General features: G+C 46.4%; 2 protein-coding genes and 1 long non-coding RNA gene across 6 annotated transcripts in view; 2 read left to right on the top strand and 1 right to left on the bottom strand.

Annotated features, from left to right (window-relative positions):
• Window positions 1–1,329, top strand: part of LOC115117133 (nuclear GTPase SLIP-GC-like) — a 48,223-nt gene extending 46,894 nt beyond the window's left edge. The window contains exon 27 of the mRNA XM_065010958.1: window positions 1,315–1,329. Within this exon, the coding sequence (XP_064867030.1) occupies window positions 1,315–1,329 (15 nt within the window). The remainder of the gene's footprint in view (window positions 1–1,314) is intronic.
• A 2,717-nt stretch (window positions 1,330–4,046) lies between these two features.
• gprc5ba (G protein-coupled receptor, class C, group 5, member Ba) lies at window positions 4,047–9,674 on the top strand. 3 transcript variants are annotated; one of them, XM_065010568.1, is made up of 3 exons: window positions 4,072–5,185; window positions 5,495–5,622; window positions 7,957–9,674. In XM_065010568.1, the coding sequence occupies exons 1-3, from the start codon at window positions 4,159–4,161 to the stop codon at window positions 7,999–8,001; spliced, it is 1,200 nt and encodes a 399-aa protein (XP_064866640.1). In that variant the 5' UTR covers window positions 4,072–4,158; the 3' UTR covers window positions 8,002–9,674. The 3 variants fall into 3 exon arrangements, with proteins under 3 accessions (XP_029501477.1, XP_064866640.1, XP_064866641.1); XM_065010569.1 differs by having other exon boundaries at window positions 4,092–5,185; window positions 5,495–5,607; XM_029645617.2 differs by lacking the exon at window positions 7,957–9,674 and having other exon boundaries at window positions 4,047–5,185; window positions 5,495–5,772.
• On the bottom strand, window positions 5,080–5,940 carry LOC135564716 (uncharacterized). 2 transcript variants are annotated; one of them, XR_010461233.1, is made up of 2 exons: window positions 5,747–5,940; window positions 5,080–5,179 (listed from the first exon to the last, which is right to left on the bottom strand). It is a non-coding gene; the product is annotated as an uncharacterized LOC135564716 (long non-coding RNA). The 2 variants fall into 2 exon arrangements; XR_010461234.1 differs by lacking the exon at window positions 5,747–5,940 and adding an exon at window positions 5,318–5,498.
• Window positions 9,675–17,407: the final 7,733 nt, after the last annotated feature.

Genomic DNA, 17,407 nt, shown 5'->3' with positions numbered 1-17,407 from the left:
GCTCAGATATAGCATAGAACAGATATAGCATAGAACAGATATAGCATAGCTCAGATATAGCATAGAACAGATATAGCATAGCACAGATATAGCATAGAACAGATATAGCATAGCTCAGATATAGCATATCACAGATATAGCATAGCACAGATATATAGCATAGCTCAGATATAGCATAGCACAGATATAGCATAGCTCAGATATAGCATAGCACAGATATAGCATAGCTCAAATATAGCATAGAACAGATATAGCATAGCTCAGATATAGCACAGCACAGATATAGCATAGAACAGATATAGCATAGCTCAGATATAGCATAGAACAGATATAGCATAGCTCAGATATAGCATAGAACAGAGATAGCATAGCTCAGATATAGTATAGAACAGATATAGCATAGCTCAGATATAGCATAGAACAGATATAGCATAGCACAGATATAGCATAGAACAGATATAGCATAGCTCAGATATAGCATAGAACAGATATAGCATAGCTCAGATATAGCATAGAACAGATATAGCATAGCACAGATATAGCATAGAACAGATATAGCATAGCTCAGATATAGCATAGAACAGATATAGCATAGCTCAGATATAGCATAGAACAGATATAGCATAGCACAGATATAGCATAGAACAGATATAGCATAGCTCAGATATAGCATAGAACAGATATAGCATAGAACAGATATAGCATAGCACAGATAAAGACAGTGGCTGGAAGCCTTGCTGCACCAGATATCCTCGACACACTCATAAAGCTGTCTGTAATCTGAATGAGTCTAAGCTGCCTTGGAGCGAACCAACACCCTGATGGAGGGGTTTAATGCCAACATTCATGAATCCAAAATGGTGTATTTTTCTCTTTTGGATCCCACCACCACTATCAGCCACCCCAGGTTATTTCCATGAGCCAGACCTAATTAAGGCTAACCACAGGGCTTTTCCCATTACTGAGCCTAACCAAACTGCACTAAGCTGGGTTGTGTACACATCCAACATTCTGTAGTTGCAGGAACCATGCTAAAAAGGACAATGTGCAAAGACAATATGTCAGCCAGTCAGTTTGGTTTGGGTGGGCATGATAGTGTGAACAGGGTGAAAGGGTTGTGTAGGGTCTGTGTTGTTATGTTAGCCAGTCAGTTTGGTTTGGGTGGGCATGATAGTGTGAACAGGGTGAAAGGGTTGTGTAGGGTCTGTGTTGTTATGTTAGCCAGTCAGTTTGGTTTGGGTGGGCATGATAGTGTGAACAGAGTGAAAGGGTTGTGTAGGGTCTGTGTTGTATTTGTGTGGTTGTGTGTGTTAGAGTGACGCGTGGTGATGGTTTAAAATGAATGCAGTGCTATTGACTGTATGAGGCAGATAGGGAAGTATGTCTGAAAGGTCAGTGTGTGATGTGTCGTGAAGGGACCGGACAGATGTTGTTGACTGTTACTAGGCTGGTTTAAAAACAGGCTGGTGTGTCAGTGTGAATGTGTGAGTGTGTGTTTGTGAGTTTAGATACAGCCTTACATACTGATCCTACAGTGTGTTCGTTGTCTCTTTAGAGACTTATGAGGGATCGTCTTGTGTGTATTTGTTTTGTTTATGTGTGTTTGTTTTGTTAGGATGGGATAGGATAGGATGGGATAGGGTAGGATGGGATAGGGTAGAATGGGATAGGATAGGATGGGATAGGGTAGGATGGGATGGGGTAGGATGGGATGGGATAGGGTAGGATAGGATGGGATAGGGTAGGATGGGATAGGGTAGATAAGGATAAAATGGGATTGGATAGGATGGGGTAGGATGAGATATGATGGGATAGGAGGATGGGATGGGATGGATAGGATGAGATAGGATAGGATGGAAAGGGATAGGGAAGATTAGGATACAATGGGATTGGATAGGATGAGATGGGATAGGATAGGATGGATAGGAGGATAGGATGGGATAGGGTAGGATGGGAAGGTATAGGGTAGATTAGGATAAAATGGGATTGGATAGGATGGGATAGGATGGGATAGGGTAGGATGAGATAGGATGGGATAGGAGGATGGGATGGGATAGAATGGGATGGGATAGGATGGGATAGGATAGAATAGGATGAGATGGGATAGGGTAGAATGGGATAGGATAGAATAGGATGAGATGGGATAGGGTAGAATGGGATAGGGTGGGATAGGATGGGATGGGATAGGATGGGATGGGATAGAATAGGATGAGATGGGATAGGGTAGAATGGGATAGGGCGGGATAGGATGGGATAGGGTGGGATAGGATGGGATGAGACATGATGGGATAAGATGGGATAGGGTAGGATGTGATGGGATGGGATAGGGTAGAATGGGATAGGGTGGGATAGGATGGGATAGGGTGGGATGGGATAGGATGGGATGGGATAGGGTAGGATGTGATGGGATAGGATGGGATAGGATGAGACAGGATGGGATAAGATGGGGTAGGATGTGATGGGATAGGATGGGATTGGATAGGATGGGATAGGATAGGGTAGGATGGGATAGGATGGGATACGATAGAATGGGATACGATAGAAGGGGATAGGATGAGATGGGATAGAATGGGATGGGATGGGATAGGATGGGATACGATAGAATGGGATAGGATGAGATGAGATGATATGGGATGGGATAGGATGGGATGGGATAGGATGGGATAGGATGAGATGGGATATGATAGAATGGGATATGATAGAATGGGATAGGATGAGATGGGATAGGGTGGGATATGATAGAATGGGATAGGATGAGATGGGATAGGATAGAATGGGATAGGATAGGATGGGATAGAATGGGATAGGATAGGATGGGATAGGATAGAATGGGATAGGATAGAATGGGATAGGATGGGATAGGATAGAATGGGATAGGATGGGATAGGATAGAATGGGATAGGATAGAATGGGATAGGATAGAATGGGATAGGATGGGATAGGATAGAATGGGATAGGATAGGATGGGATGGGATAGAATGGGATAGGATAGGATATAATGGGATAGGATAGGATGGGATAGGGAGTTAATGTGATGGAGAAACAGACAGTCACTGTGAGGTGATATTGATTTCCTCAGTTGCCCTACTCTGGCTGTCAGTGCTTTCTGAAGATCTTCACTTTAAATGTGTGTGTGTGTTTTACCTATGCAATATGCCTCGTCTCAGTGTCTTACCTAAACAGCATGATGCTGTCAGCTCCTCTGTCTGGACAGGAGGATCCCTGTTCTTCTATTCCTGATCTATATATGATCCTGTGGAGGCTGGTGGGAGGAGCTATAGGAGGATGGGCTCATTGTAACGGCTGGAATGGAGGCAATGGAACGGAGTCAAACACATCAAACATATAGAAACCACGTGCTTCTACACCTGTATTGCTTGCTGTTTGGGGTTTTAGGCTGGGTTTCTGTAAAGCACTTTGTGACATCGGCTGATGTAACTACATTTGATTTGAAATTTGATTGATGTTTGACTCTGTTCCATTAATTCCATTCTAGCCATTACATTGAGCCTGACCTTCTATAGCTCCTCCCACCAGCCTCCACTGATATGATTCTACATGCCTTCCCGCGTCCGCTCAGACAGTGAGCAGTGTTTTCTCTGAGTATGACTCTGTCTGTGGATACTGATGTTATAAAGACTACCGGTAACTCAATGTTCATTTCAAGTACATTTCCAACCTCCGACTCTCAGCTTCATGGTAAAGCCATATAAATGGTTTGTTTACTTGAATGCTCTTGTTCTGGAAATAGCTAGTTAATGCTCATCATTCTGTGTGTGTCTATATGCATTTGTGTGGGTGTGTGTGCATGCATGCATTGGTGTAGTCAGTGTATGTATGTTGAAGCTATCAGTGTGTGATGTTGGTAAGGAGCCTCTTGGCTGTGTGTTGACCTCTGGCCATGTACAGGATGGAAGGAGAGAGTCACTGTGCTCCTGTTGTTGCGGATACAGGAAGTGTGGGTGTGGGTGCGTGTGTGCCGTTGTATAACGCTTCCATGTACATACACTGTCACTCACACAGTGATCACTTGTTTCATAAAAAAACACAGCCAGATTTACAGTAGATGATTTACTTGTCACATTTTGTTTCACTTTGCACATTTTGATCCAGAAATGACTGTTTCTCTACCCTCTCTCCTCCCTCCTCCTCTTAGAGATGGCGTTCTTCCCTGTCCTCCTCCTCCTCCTCTCCGTGGTCCAGCGTGGTTCCTCCCAGGACCCTGATGAGGACACGTTGGCAGTGCCCCGGGGGTGTGGCTGGGGCCTGGTGCGCCCCTACACCCTCCTCTGCGACCTGGACTCTGTTTGGGGCGTGGCGGTCGAATCTGCAGCGGCCGGCGGCGCCCTGGCTGCCATTTTACTGGGCCTGATCATCCTCTGCCGACTACACCATGTGAGCGAGGCGGAGAAGCGCAGCGGCGTGGGACCCATTCTCCTCCTGCTCCTGGGCATCCTGGGCCTGTTCGGCCTCAGTTTCGCCTACCTCATCGAGCGTGACGAACAGCTGTGTCTTCTGCGCCGTGCCCTCTGGGGCCTGCTCTTCGCCCTGTGCTTCTCCTGCCTGCTGGTGCAGGGTGTGCGGCTCCGGAGGTTGGGCAGCGAGCGCCGGAGCCCGGGGGGCTGCACTCTGACCGGCCTGGCACTGGGGCTGAGCGCCGTCCAGGGGATCATCGCCGCCGAGTGGCTCCTGCTCACGGTGCTCAGGGAGGGCAGAGCGGCCTGCCAGTACCTGCCTCTGGACTTCTCCTTAGCCTGTAGCTATGTGCTTGCGCTACTGCTAGCCGCGCTGGGGGCGGCCTCCTTCGCTCTCTGTGGGAAGACCCGGCAGTGGCGCTGTAACGCGGTCTGGCTCCTCTCCGCCTGTCTGTTGTCCCTCCTCCTCTGGGTTGCCTGGGTGGGCTTCTATCTCTACGGTAACGCCTGGCTGGGGCGGTCCCCGGACTGGGACGATCCAGCATTGGCGATAGCACTGGTGGCACAGGGTTGGCTCCTCCTCCTGTTCCACGCTGTGCCCGAGGCACACTCCTGTCTCTGCTCCCCGCCACAACCCTCCGCCCCTGACTATTTTGACACGTCCCAGGCCCCGTCCCGCATGAGGGAGACCAGCTTCGACGAGGACATCCCCCTCTCACACAGGCAGTTTCCGGAGAACCAGGGCTACGGCTTTGACGAAAACACTGCAGGTAACAAGAGACTTTGACTTTAAAATGTGTATTAAAATTCATGCTTACAAGCTCAGTACAGCGCTACTGGTTTTACATGCATGTTTCTGTGTATGGGGTTGGATGTAGGACATAGTGACATAGTGATATTACCATACTGGGTTAAAAAGAGCAGTGGTTCTTGTCGTGGTACAAACAGTACCTGTACAGCATGTGTGTTAAAAGTACAGATTACGCATCTGTTCCTGTGTCGATCTTAATGTAGAATGGATGAATGAATGTGTTTGCAGAAGAGAATAAGAGAATATCGTTGTTCCTCTGCTGTGCCAGGTCTGAGGAGTGCAGGTCATCATAATGGTAACACAGCGCCCAGACCCAGTGCCCCCTTCCGCAGCAACGTGTACCAGCCCACTGAGATGACCATGATCCTGAATGGGGGAGCGGTGAGTTCTCATATTGTACGTTTACACATCCGACCACGCTTCACATCCATTCACAACCTCTATTCAAACTCGGATTATGATCCTGAGCAAGAAAGCAGTGTAGACACTTACACATATATAGAAACATACTCTCACTCACCTGGGCATTGAACACACACACATTTACACACACGTTTACACCCCTGTCACACGCTACCATTCACAGGTATACAAACTCAAATGATTATTCTGCGCAAGAATGTGTGTGTGTGTGTGTGTGTGTCTGTGTGTGCGTGTGTGTGAATGAGGGAGTGGGTTCCCTGGGCTGCAGACTAGAGCCATCTCTCCAGTGTGAGTGATGCAGCTGTGTCCCTGGCCCAGTCACGCCCTTTATATAGCCCCAGGATGGTTGGGTGAGCTCCCTAGCGCATGTGACTAACCTCCAATCACCTCGCTATAAATAAACGTTGCTGACCTGGCAGAGTCTGGAGCCACGCGTCCAGAAAAATCGCTGAGCCAACTTTCAGCTTACGTTCTGGGAACGTTTTAAAATGGCTCCCTCCCAGTCTCTGCTCTGACACCTGCCACTACATTAGAGGCAGAATCTGGAACTAGAAAACAGCCAGAAATCACTGAGCCACCGCCCAGCTAAAGCTCTGGGAACGTTTACCTGTGAATTAAATGGTCTCCCTCCTAGTATTATGCTCATAGACCTGCCACCTACATCAGAGTGGTATTAATGTACTTTAGTAGGTAGCAGGGAAAGGAGGGGAGTTCTGGAAATGATGCTCTCTCCTGTATAAAGAGCAGGATTAGATGTTGAGACTGAATCGAGATAAAAAAAAGGGAGAGAGGAGGAAGAGAGAGAGGAAGAGAGAGGAGGAAGAGAGAGGGGAAGAGAGAGGAGGAAGAGAGAGGGGAAGAGAGAGGGGAAGAGAGAAGGGGAAGAGAGAGGGGAAGAGAGAGGAGGAAGAGAGAGGAGGAAGAGAGAGGGGAAGAGAGAGGGAAGAGAGAGGAGGAAGAGAGAGGAGGAAGAGAGAGGAGGAAGAGAGAGGGGAAGAGAGAGGAGGAAGAGAGAGGAGAAGAGAGGAGGAAGAGAGAGGAGGAAGAGAGATGGGAAGAGAGGAGGAAGAGAGAGGGGAAGAGAGAGGGGAAGAGAGAAGGGGAAGAGAGAGGGGAAGAGAGAGGAGGAAGAGAGAGGGGAAGAGAGAAGGGGAAGAGAGAGAAGGAAGAGAGAGGGGAAGAGAGGGGAAGAGAGAAGGGGAAGAGAGAGGAAGAGAGAAGGGGAAGAGAGAGGAGGAAGAGAGAGGGGAAGAGAGAGGGAAGAGAGAAGGGGAAGAGAGAAGGGGAAGAGAGAAGGGGAAGAGAGAGGAGGAAGAGAGAGGGGAAGAGAGAGGAGGAAGAGAGAGGGGAAGAGAGAGGAGGAAGAGAGAGGAGGAAGAGAGAGGGGAAGAGAGAGGAGGAAGAGAGGGGAAGAGAGGGGAAGAGAGAGGAGGAAGAGAGAGGGGAAGAGAGAAGGGGAAGAAAGAGGAGGAAGAGAGAGGAGGCAGAGAGAGGAGGAAGAGAGAGGAGGAAGAGAGAGGGGAAGAGATAGGAGGAAGAGAGAGGGGAAGAGAGAAGGGGAAGAGAGAGGAGGAAGAGAGAGGAGGAAGAGAGAGGGGAAGAGAGAAGGGGAAGAGGAGGAGGAAGAGAGAGGAGGAAGAGAGAGGGGAAGAGAGAGGAGGAAGAGAGAGGAGGAAGAGAGAGGGGAAGAGAGAGGGGAAGAGAGAGGAGGAAGAGAGAGGGGAAGAGAGAAGGGAAGAGAGAGGGGAAGAGAGAGGAGGAAGAGAGAGGGGAAGAGAGAGGGGAAGAGAGAAGGGGAAGAGAGAGGAGGAAGAGAGGGAAGAGAGAGGAGGAAGAGAGAGGGGAAGAGAGAAGGGGAAGAGGGAGGAGGAAGAGAGAGGGGAAGAGAGAGAGGAAGAGAGAGAGGGGAAGAGAGAAGGAAGAGAGGGGAGGAAGAGAGAGGGAAGAGAGGGGAAGAGAGAGGAGGAAGAGAGAGGGGAAGAGAGAAGGGGAAGAGAGAGGGGAAGAGAGAAGGGGAAGAGGGAGGAGGAAGAGAGAGGGGAAGAGAGAGAGGAAGAGAGAAGGGGAAGAGAGAGGAGGAAGAGAGAGGGGGAAGAGAGAGGAGGAAGATAAAGAGGAAAGAAGGGGTTTTGAAGATGTGATACAGGCAACATTCAAAATGTAACCTCTTATCAGGAACGTGTGGTGTGGTGTGGTGTGGTGTGGTGTGGTGTGGTGTGTGTGTTTACATAGGTGTCTCTCAACTTCAAACACTGTATATTACCAAACTGACGTCCCATTTCTTTCTCTCTCTCCTCCCTTTCACAGGTCCCCTCCGCACCCCCGACCTATACGGGGCGGCAGCTGTGGTGAAGGACAGAGATGAAGAAGAAGAAGGAAGAATGGGGTGATGAAGAAGGGATGAAGGGTCCTTGGACAGAGGAATAACCCAGAGAGGATAACTATAACATGGACACCCCCCAGATCTCTATGTGCGTATGGGGACAGACAGTTAAACAGATGACTTACTGAGGGCTTACACACACCACCCACCCTGTGGTAATCAAATACACCAACCAACCACTGAATGAGTGTGACTGAGGGGGAGAGCAGGTATGGAGGACAGATCAAAACATTACAGGTAGTTTTGAAGTTAAATCACTATAGGAGATATTGAACTTAAAAACAACCCTATTTTGGTTGCAAATGCTGTGGAGACCATTTTCATCTGGGAGATGTGAGGTTTGAAATGTTGACTGTCAGGTTTCTTTTGTATGAGTCAAGTTTACTCCCACGAGACTACTAAGCCACTGTATAACTTCTGAAAAACTGTGAAACCTCTCTCTCTTTTGAGATATTTGCTCTGTTTTTGTTGTTTATTTTGGGTGAAACTCTTCTAAAGCAGAATGTTTTGCTCTGTTCTCCATCCTCCTGTAGATACGGTACCTTACAGCCCTGTACTGCACCACAGCCCATCACACAATAGAATAACACACGGACAAGTATGGCTTAAACTCCAACCTCTCTAGCCAGTGTTCTGTCCTCCATCCTCCTGTAGATACGTTACCTTACAGCCCTGTACCGCACCACAGCCCATCACACAATAGAATAACACACGGACAAGTATGGCTTAAACTCCAACCTCTCTAGCCAGTGTGTGCCTACAGGTAACTGCCAACATAAAGGAAACACCAACATAAAGTGTCTTAATAGGGTGTTGGGCCTCCATGAGAACAGCTTCACTGCACCTTGACATAGATTCTACAAGTGTCTGGAACTCTGTTGGAGGCAGGCGACACCATTCTTCCATGAGAAATTCCAACATTTGTTCTTTTGTTGATGGTGGTGGAAACACTGTCTCAGACATCACTCCAGAATCTCCCATAAGTATTCAATTGGGTTGAGATCTGGTGACTGAGACAGACGTGGCACATTGTTTTCATGCTCATCAAACCATTCAGTGACCACTCGTGCCCTGTGGATGGGGGAATGATCATCCTAAGGGGGGATAGTTATGGTAGCCAAAATAATTGCCTGCTCAGCATTTTTATACCTGACTCAAAGAATGATGGGATGTTAATTGCTTAATTAACTCAGGAACCACACCTGTGTAGAAGCATCTGCTTTCAATATCTAATTTTAGGGATGGGCATTTGAAATAATTTCACTATTGGAATAATATCATGATTTTTGTGGGGGATATGTGGATTGTCGAGTTGTTTAAACTTGGGAATTAGATTGCTGTGCAGCCTGTGCTACTTGCGTCCCGCTTGCTTGCGTGTGTGATTGGCAGGTACCAGTGAGTTTACGAGAGAGAGAGAGAGAGAGAGACCATACAGACTAATTAAACAAATTTGTAGGTTATCCATCATCTCATCTGGTAGTGCCTGTCTTGTATGCATCAAATCAATCTAAAGAAGCTAGCTATGTTAGCCAGCTATATTAGCCAGCCAGCTAGCTAGGCTAAAAGTACTTAAGGTTATTCTGCTGTGCTTCCCGTCCTTGTCTACAACAACTCCATTCAGATTAAACAACAACTTACCTTATGGTTTCTGGTAGTTGTAGCCTACTCCTTCTCATTTAACTAACTTCATTCTGTCATTTTAATTCCATTTTGCATTGATTAGAGATCTCCCACGTTGCTTACTACACACGGAGCCACTGAGTGTAGACGGTGCCACTTTGATTGGCAGACAATAACACACACGTGAAACCTGTGTAGGCTACTATGGTATGTACTTTATGTCATAAAAACTACATTCAAAATATAGTTTTATTGAATTAAGAATTTCAAATGTCATGGCATATCCTTGTGTGTAGCATTGTCTCATAAATAATTACATTTAGACAAAGCCTTTTCATTGTTAAAATAGACAAAAAATTAATACTCTCACAAGTATTCAAATACTAACGTCCATTTGGATATTTGAATATCCGAATAACCGTGCCCATCCCTACCTCATTTACTCAAGTGTTTCCATTATTTTGTCAGTTACCTGTGTATATATGTGTGTGTGTACCTCATCTATATTGGCTCTACTCCAAGACTCTGGACCCCAGAAAACAAAATACCCCCCCCACCCTCCCTCTGAGTAACCTGGACTGACTTTTACTGAGTAACCTGGAATCACTACTACTGAGTAACCTGGACTCACCTTTACTGAGTAACCTGGACTCACCTTTACTGAGTAACCTGGACTCACCTCTACTGAGTAACCTGGACTCACCTCTACTGAGTAACCTGGACTCACCTCTACTGAGTAACCTGGACTCACCTCTACTGAGTAACCTGAGTAACCTGGTAACTCACCTCTACTGAGTAACCTGGACTCACCTCTACTGAGTAACCTGGACTCACCTCTACTGAGTAAGCTGGGCTCACCTTTACTGAGTAACCTGGACCCACCTCTACTGAGTAACCTGGACTCACCTCTACTGAGTAACCTGGACTCACCTCTACTGAGTAACCTGGACTCACCTCTACTGGGTAACCTGGACTCACCTCTACTGAGTAACCTGGACTCACCTTTACTGAGTAACCTGGACTCACCTCTACTCATCTCGTCTTTCCACTTGTCTAACCCCAAACTGTGAACCCACCCAGGCTGCGGTCCAACTAACCATAACGACAATATGACCGCAAACTACTATACACCTATCCAGCTCACCTAGCACCTGACGGACAGAGCTAAGCTTCTACTGGACAAACAGTAGGAACCGGGAGAATCCGGGGATGCTGATTGGATGGACAGGATGTCAGTCAGTGAGGAGGGGATTTCGATTGGACAGACAGGGTGTCAGACAGGGACTGTGTATATAGGTCAGACAGGCTGTGTTTTCCCACCATGTTCTCCTGTGACCACAGAGACTTTCTGAACCAGCAGGACTGAACCAACTGTCCCTTTATATCAGAGAGAAATGGGTCGGCGGGGGAGGAGACGGACTTCCCTTTTACTGTTTTGTTTTTTCAAACGTGTGTGTGTGTGTGTGCATAGAGATAAAAACATGTTCTATCTGTTTTGTGTGTGTGTGTGTGTGCACGCTTGTGTGTGTGTGTTATTGTGTGTGAGCCTGAGAAATGGATCCAGAGTTCCAGACGTCTTGGTCAGCTCCAGATACACAACCCCATACTGTCAGCCTATATATAGACAAGCCCTGACTGGGGTGTGGAACTGCCTGTCCTGGTCCCTGTGAATGATCAGATATAGTATACTGTGAGATCAGCTATAAGCCTGTGGGGAGGACTGGAGAAGAAAGGGGGGATGGGTAGCTAGAGAGAGGAAGGGAGGAGCCAGTCCAGAGGGGTTACAATGGTCTATGTGACGGCTACATCGCTTTGACTTCCCCCCAATCAGCAAACGTATCGGTGTGACAAAATGTCTCTTTCCCCAGTGTGTGTGTGTGTCTGTCTGTGGGGAAGGTAGCACTGCTCTGTGCTGTCCTCCTTATCTGAGAAGCCTCTCCCCCTCCTCTCGTCCGTCTGTGCTGGTAACTACTGTTTTCTGTGCCAAGAAAGACTCTTGTGTTACAGCAAGGTCTCTGTTTTCTGTCTCCCTCTCCCTTACATACTTACCAGCTCTCCCCTTACGAGAGAGAGACACGCTGTGTACTGTATATAGTAGTGCTGTATAGCTTGTAAGTTAGATTTCTTTTTGACTGTAGAAGATGATTTTTTTTTAGACACCAGCCTAATATATTATACCACTGGGCATCTGACTAGTGTAATAATGATTAGATTTTAATTTATCCGATTTGTGACTGGATTGATTTTATTGTTATTTCATTTTTTTTCTCTCTTGCTGGTGTCTTTCTTTGTTCTTTTTAACTAGTATTTTAAAACATATTTCAAGATGCTAGCCATGTTTTTAATTTCATTTGATTTGATTATTAACGTTGAAAAACACAACGGTCTGTCTGTGAGGCATCTAGCTAACTTTGGGTGTGGTTTTTCCTACTCGCGACAACTTTGGAAATCTCCTATACAGTATCCTCTGTCAAAACATGTTTCACTGTCTGCTGTAACAGTTTTATTATATGGGGAAACGTAATACATTTTTCAGAGATATGACATTCGTTGCATAATGCTAATCAAAAATACTTGTTTTGCACTTCATAGATAATGACTACTGTGTCTGTGATATAATAGAGTGATGCAGAGAGTAGAGCAGTGATGGTGGAATTACCTCTGATCTATGACCTATGACCCGAAGGGTCTTTTGGTGTAATCCTGGGTCATTGGGCTACAGGATGTCTCTTCACTGGGGGGTGGGTAGCAGTGGAGGCTGGTGGGAGGAGCTATAGGAGGACAGGCTCATTGTAATGTCTGGAATGAAATTAATGGAACGGAGTCAAACATTTCCATATGTTTGATACCATTCCATGTATTGCATTCCAGCCATTACAATGAGCCTGTCCTCCTATAGCTCCTCCCTCCAGCCTCCACTGGTGGGTAGGTAGGCAGGCACTACATGTAGGCCTAACCATAGAAATATAATTACTAGATTGGTTATTCTGTATATGGCCCTAACCCACAGCGCTGCATGCCAAGGCAGGCTTTGTTCGGGCCTCTCCGGGGCAGACCCAGGCCCGTTCTGACTGCACTGTGCCAGGCTCCAGTGGGACAGGCTACAGGCCTCAGAGTGCTGGCATAGGATCAGTTCTGCCTTTTAGATAATACTGAATAAGATTATATGGACAGGAGAGACCTGATCCTAGATCAGCACTCCTACCCTAAGATGCTTTGTGAATACGGGTCCTGTCCTCAGGGCTGTGGGTGGACAACAAGCAAGGAACTACTGTGGAGATTCACCCTCCCAGAACCGAAGAGGGGCGGGTTTCAATTCTTCAATCTTGTGATGTTTTCACTCAATGTGGAGTACAAAAAAAAAGTAAAAAGTTACTGTTACTTAGTAGATTTTTGCACTCGTCGATGACTACCTATCTGTGCATGCTCATCACCATTTATATACATGTAAGTACCTTTCTCTCAGACGTACTGTTAAATACTAATTATATTTATGTGAAGGTCATGTGACAAAAATCCTATTTTTTAGCGTATATCAGATGACAGTTTTATGTCTGTGCTTTCTTGAACACGAGAGAGAGATAAGGACGGTTGTATAAGAGACACGGTAGAGAACTGTAGGGGGTGTCAGGGGATAGGGTCCAAAACAGGCCAAAGGGCCCACAAATAACCTGTTGCTTGTGACATCATCAGATTACCCAAATACTGTACCCCCTGCCAGTTTGGAAGGAAATCTCTATTAAATTACTAAAGATCCAGATCTTCATGTCTGTGTTTATAAAGATGCTATGAACAAATTAGGGTGAGATTTTACACATACTACTGTTCCGTCAAGTTAGTTCCCCCCCCCCTGGGCAGCCCCATTTGTAAACACCCCTCTTGTCTGGGTTTGACATGTCCTTGACTGGTCCACTCCTGAATTGGCTTGCCTTCACACTGTTCCATTCGGGGCATCCGACGGGGGTGGTATTGGTTTTCACAGATGTGACTGTGCAGGGACGCAGCATGCCTATGTATAGAACTATGTTTCCCCTGATTAGAAGAACAAACAGTTAACTCTCAGATTCTGTAACCGATTCAGGCAAACGTTCAATAAAGTGTCATGTTTGTAGCCTTTCCATGGATCATGTTTTTATTTCTAAACAAGAACAGGCCCACTGGAACTCTGTCCCAAGTTGTCCCAAATGGCACCATATTCCCTACATAGAGGTCTGGTCAAAAGTAGTGCACTATATATAAAATAGGGTGTGGGTGCCATTTGGGACACAACCGTGGTGATTTACGACCACTATAGAGTCCATAGTGAATTACTGGGACCCTAAAGTGACAGGTATCATGACTGATTCGTTCATTGCTCCTTACTCTCTGTTCCAGACATTGAACATGGAAGGGTTAAAGCTGTTCAGTTGGTTTGTCAAGACGTCACTGGGAGGTGACATTGACAGATATATAGGCCAAATTTAAATACAGATCTTCAGAGTAGTGCAGTAGTACCCTCCACCCTTCACATCCCCAGTATAGAAGGACTAATATCCATAATAGTTGAGGCCCTGATTAGAAGAAAAAAGTTTCCTAGTTTGTGACCGATCCCCAAGATGTCATAGCCTGATCTGTATATGCTTCCGCCTTCTCCCCAGACTACTCCCCAGCCAGAGTTACCTTCTCCCCAGACTACTCCCCAGCCAGAGTTACTTTCTCCCCAGACTACTCAGCCAGAGATACCTTCTCCCCAGACTACTCCCCAGCCAGAGTTACCTTCTCCCCAGACTACTCCCCAGCCAGAGTTACCTTCTCCCCAGACTACTCCCCAGCCAGAGTTACCTTCTCCCCAGACTACTCCCCAGCCAGAGTTACCTTCTCCCCAGACTACTCCCCAGCCAGAGTTACCTTCTCCCGACTACTCCCCAGCCAGAGTTACCTTCTCCCCAGCCAGTTACCTTCTCCCCAGACTACTCCCCAGCCAGAGTTACCTTCTCCCCAGACTACTCCCCAGCCAGAGTTACTTTCTCCCCAGACTACTCAGCCAAAGTTACCTTCTCCCCAGACTACTCCCCAGCCAGAGTTACCTTCTCCCCAGACTACTCCCCAGCCAGAGTTACCTTCTCCCCAGATTACTCCTCAGCCAGTCAGAGTTGACAAAAGCACATACAGATGTGAGGCCAGGCTAAAGCTTTCCTGCCAGTGCATGCAGTAACATTGAAACTAGTAGAGCAGTCCTGCTACCTGCTGGGCTAAAGCTACCTACCCACTGCTATGTGATCTAGTTTCACCATGCAATAGAACCCTCTGTTTCCGGCCAGCCAGCCAAGCTCTACTGTGGAGTGCTGGTTGCTCAGGCCTATCAAATGTCCTCGAAATGAAATGAGCTGTTTTATCGCCTCACCCTAACCCAGTGGCAGCTGTGCCCCGGGCATCGAATTACCTACTGACTGAGATACATCTCTCTCCCTTCCCTGGCCTGGGCCTTCTGGGGGCTGCTGTGTCATGATTGGACCAGTAGCTGTCCATCACAGGGCCAACCTGCTGTTCTGCTCTGTGATTTGGTCCAATTGAAAACTGTGAGGTCTTCATGAGCAGGGTCTCTGCAGGTAAGTCCCTCAGACATATAACAGTGGATATAATGCCAATACACTGAATTGCACTCTCAAAACCAATGGAATGTCAATGGTCTCTAAAAGGTCCATGAGGGAGTAAAGTACAGCACACTCTATCATGTCATTTTCAGTGTTTTATTGCTGTCCTGTTTATCCGCTTGCTCTCAGTCACTGAGAGATCACTCTTCTCAGATCTCACTTTCGCTTCCTCTTTCCATCAACAGGGTCATTCAGCTTCCTGACTTGCAGGACACAAGGCTAAGGTGGAAAAATAATGTGCTATTCTGTTCATCTGCTCTTATCATTTTCTCTGCCCTAAATTCCTGTTTTGAGTGGGAACATTTGTCTGTTTCATGAGCCGAAGCATTATTATCACCTTGTTCGTGGAAAAAGGAAGTGACAAATACAGGAAATATATGTACCTTTCTATGCGCTGTGGAGGAGAGGTGATTAGAAGCAAAACCATTGTGCTAGTGACTACCAGAGTGTCTAGTCATCTTTACAGTACGTATCGATACGGTTTCTAATATTAGTGTGTAACCTATGCTCTTCATCAGTAGTGTGTCAGTAATAGTGTGTAAAAGTGGTGATATTGATATAACATTGATGATGTTCATGTCATGCTCTGCCGTAGCACCCTATTCCCTGTAAGGTGTATTACTTTTGACCAGTTGGCGTAGTCGGCAAGGTCCCTAGCCACACAAACAATATGGAGGGACAGGTAGTTGGTCAAGTAGTGCACTATATAGGGCAGGCCCAATCCTGGAACACAAAACATTTCTGGTTTTAGTTTCTACCTGGTAGTTTGTTGCACACACCTGGTGTCCCAGGTCTGAATTAGTCCCTGATTAGAAAGAGGGGATGAAAACCAGAAGTACAGTGCCTTGCAAAAGTATTCATCCCCCCTTGGCGTTTTTCCTATTTTGTTGCATTACAACCTGTAATTTGAATGTATTTTTATTTGTATTTCATGTAATGGACATACACAAAATAGTCCAAATTGGTGAAGTGAAAAAAAAAAAAAATTGTTAAAAAAAAAAAAAAAACAACTGAAAAGTGGTGCGTGCATATGTATTCACCCCTTTTGCTATGAAGCCCCTAAATATGATCTGGTGCAACCAATTACCTTCAGAAGTCACATATTTAGGTAAATAAAGTCTACCTGTGCGCAATCTAAGTGTCACATGATCTGTCACATGATCTCAGTATATGTTCTGTTCTGAAAGGCCTGCAACACCACAAAGCAAGGGGCACCAACAAGCAAGAGACACCATGAAGACCAAGGAGCTCTCCAAAACAGGCCAGGGACAAAGTTGTGGAGATGTACAGATGAGGGTTGGGTTATAAAAACTATCCAAAACTTTGAACATCCCATGGATCCCTTATATATAAAACAAGAAAGAATATGGCACCACAACAAACCTGCCAAGAGAGGGCCGCCCACCAAAACTCACGGACCAGGCAAGGAGGGCATTAATCAGAGAGGCAACAAAGAGACCAAAGATAACCCTAAAGGAGCTGCAAAGCTCCACAGCGGAGATTGGAGTATCTGTCCATAGGACTACTTTAAGCCTGCACTCCACAGAGCTGGGCTTTATGGAAGAGTGTCCAGAAAAAAAGCCATTGCTTAAAGAAAAAAAGAAGCAAACACGTTTGGTGTTCTCCAAAAGGCATGTGGGAGACTCTCCAAACATATGGAAGAAGATACTCAGGTGAGACTAAAATGTAGCTTTTTGGCCATCAAGGAAACCGCTATGTCTGGTGCAAACCCAACACCTCTCATCACACCGAGTACACCATCATGCTGTGGGGATGTTAATCATCGGCAGGGAAACTGGTCAGAATTGAAGGAATAATGGATGGCGCTAAATAGAGGGAAACCTGTTTGTCTTCCAGAGATATGAGACTGGGACGGAGGTTCACCTTCCAGTAGGACAATGACCCTAAGCATACTGCTAAAGAAACACTCAAGTGGTTTAAGGGGAAACATTTAAATGTCTTGGAAGTGCCTAGTCAAAGCCCAGACCTCAATCCAATTGAGAATCTGTGGTATGACTTAAAGATTGCACCAGCGGAACCCATCCAACTTGAAGGAGCTGGAGCAGTTTTGCCTTGAAGAATAGGAAAAATGCCAGTGGCTAGATGTGCCAAGCTTATAGAG

The sequence above is a fragment of the Oncorhynchus nerka genome, linkage group LG26 (genome assembly GCF_034236695.1).
Source record: "Oncorhynchus nerka isolate Pitt River linkage group LG26, Oner_Uvic_2.0, whole genome shotgun sequence".
NCBI classification, from domain to species: domain Eukaryota; kingdom Metazoa; phylum Chordata; class Actinopteri; order Salmoniformes; family Salmonidae; genus Oncorhynchus; species Oncorhynchus nerka.
Note: the sequence above shows the minus strand (reverse complement) of the source record. Positions and strands in the feature narration are given on the sequence as shown.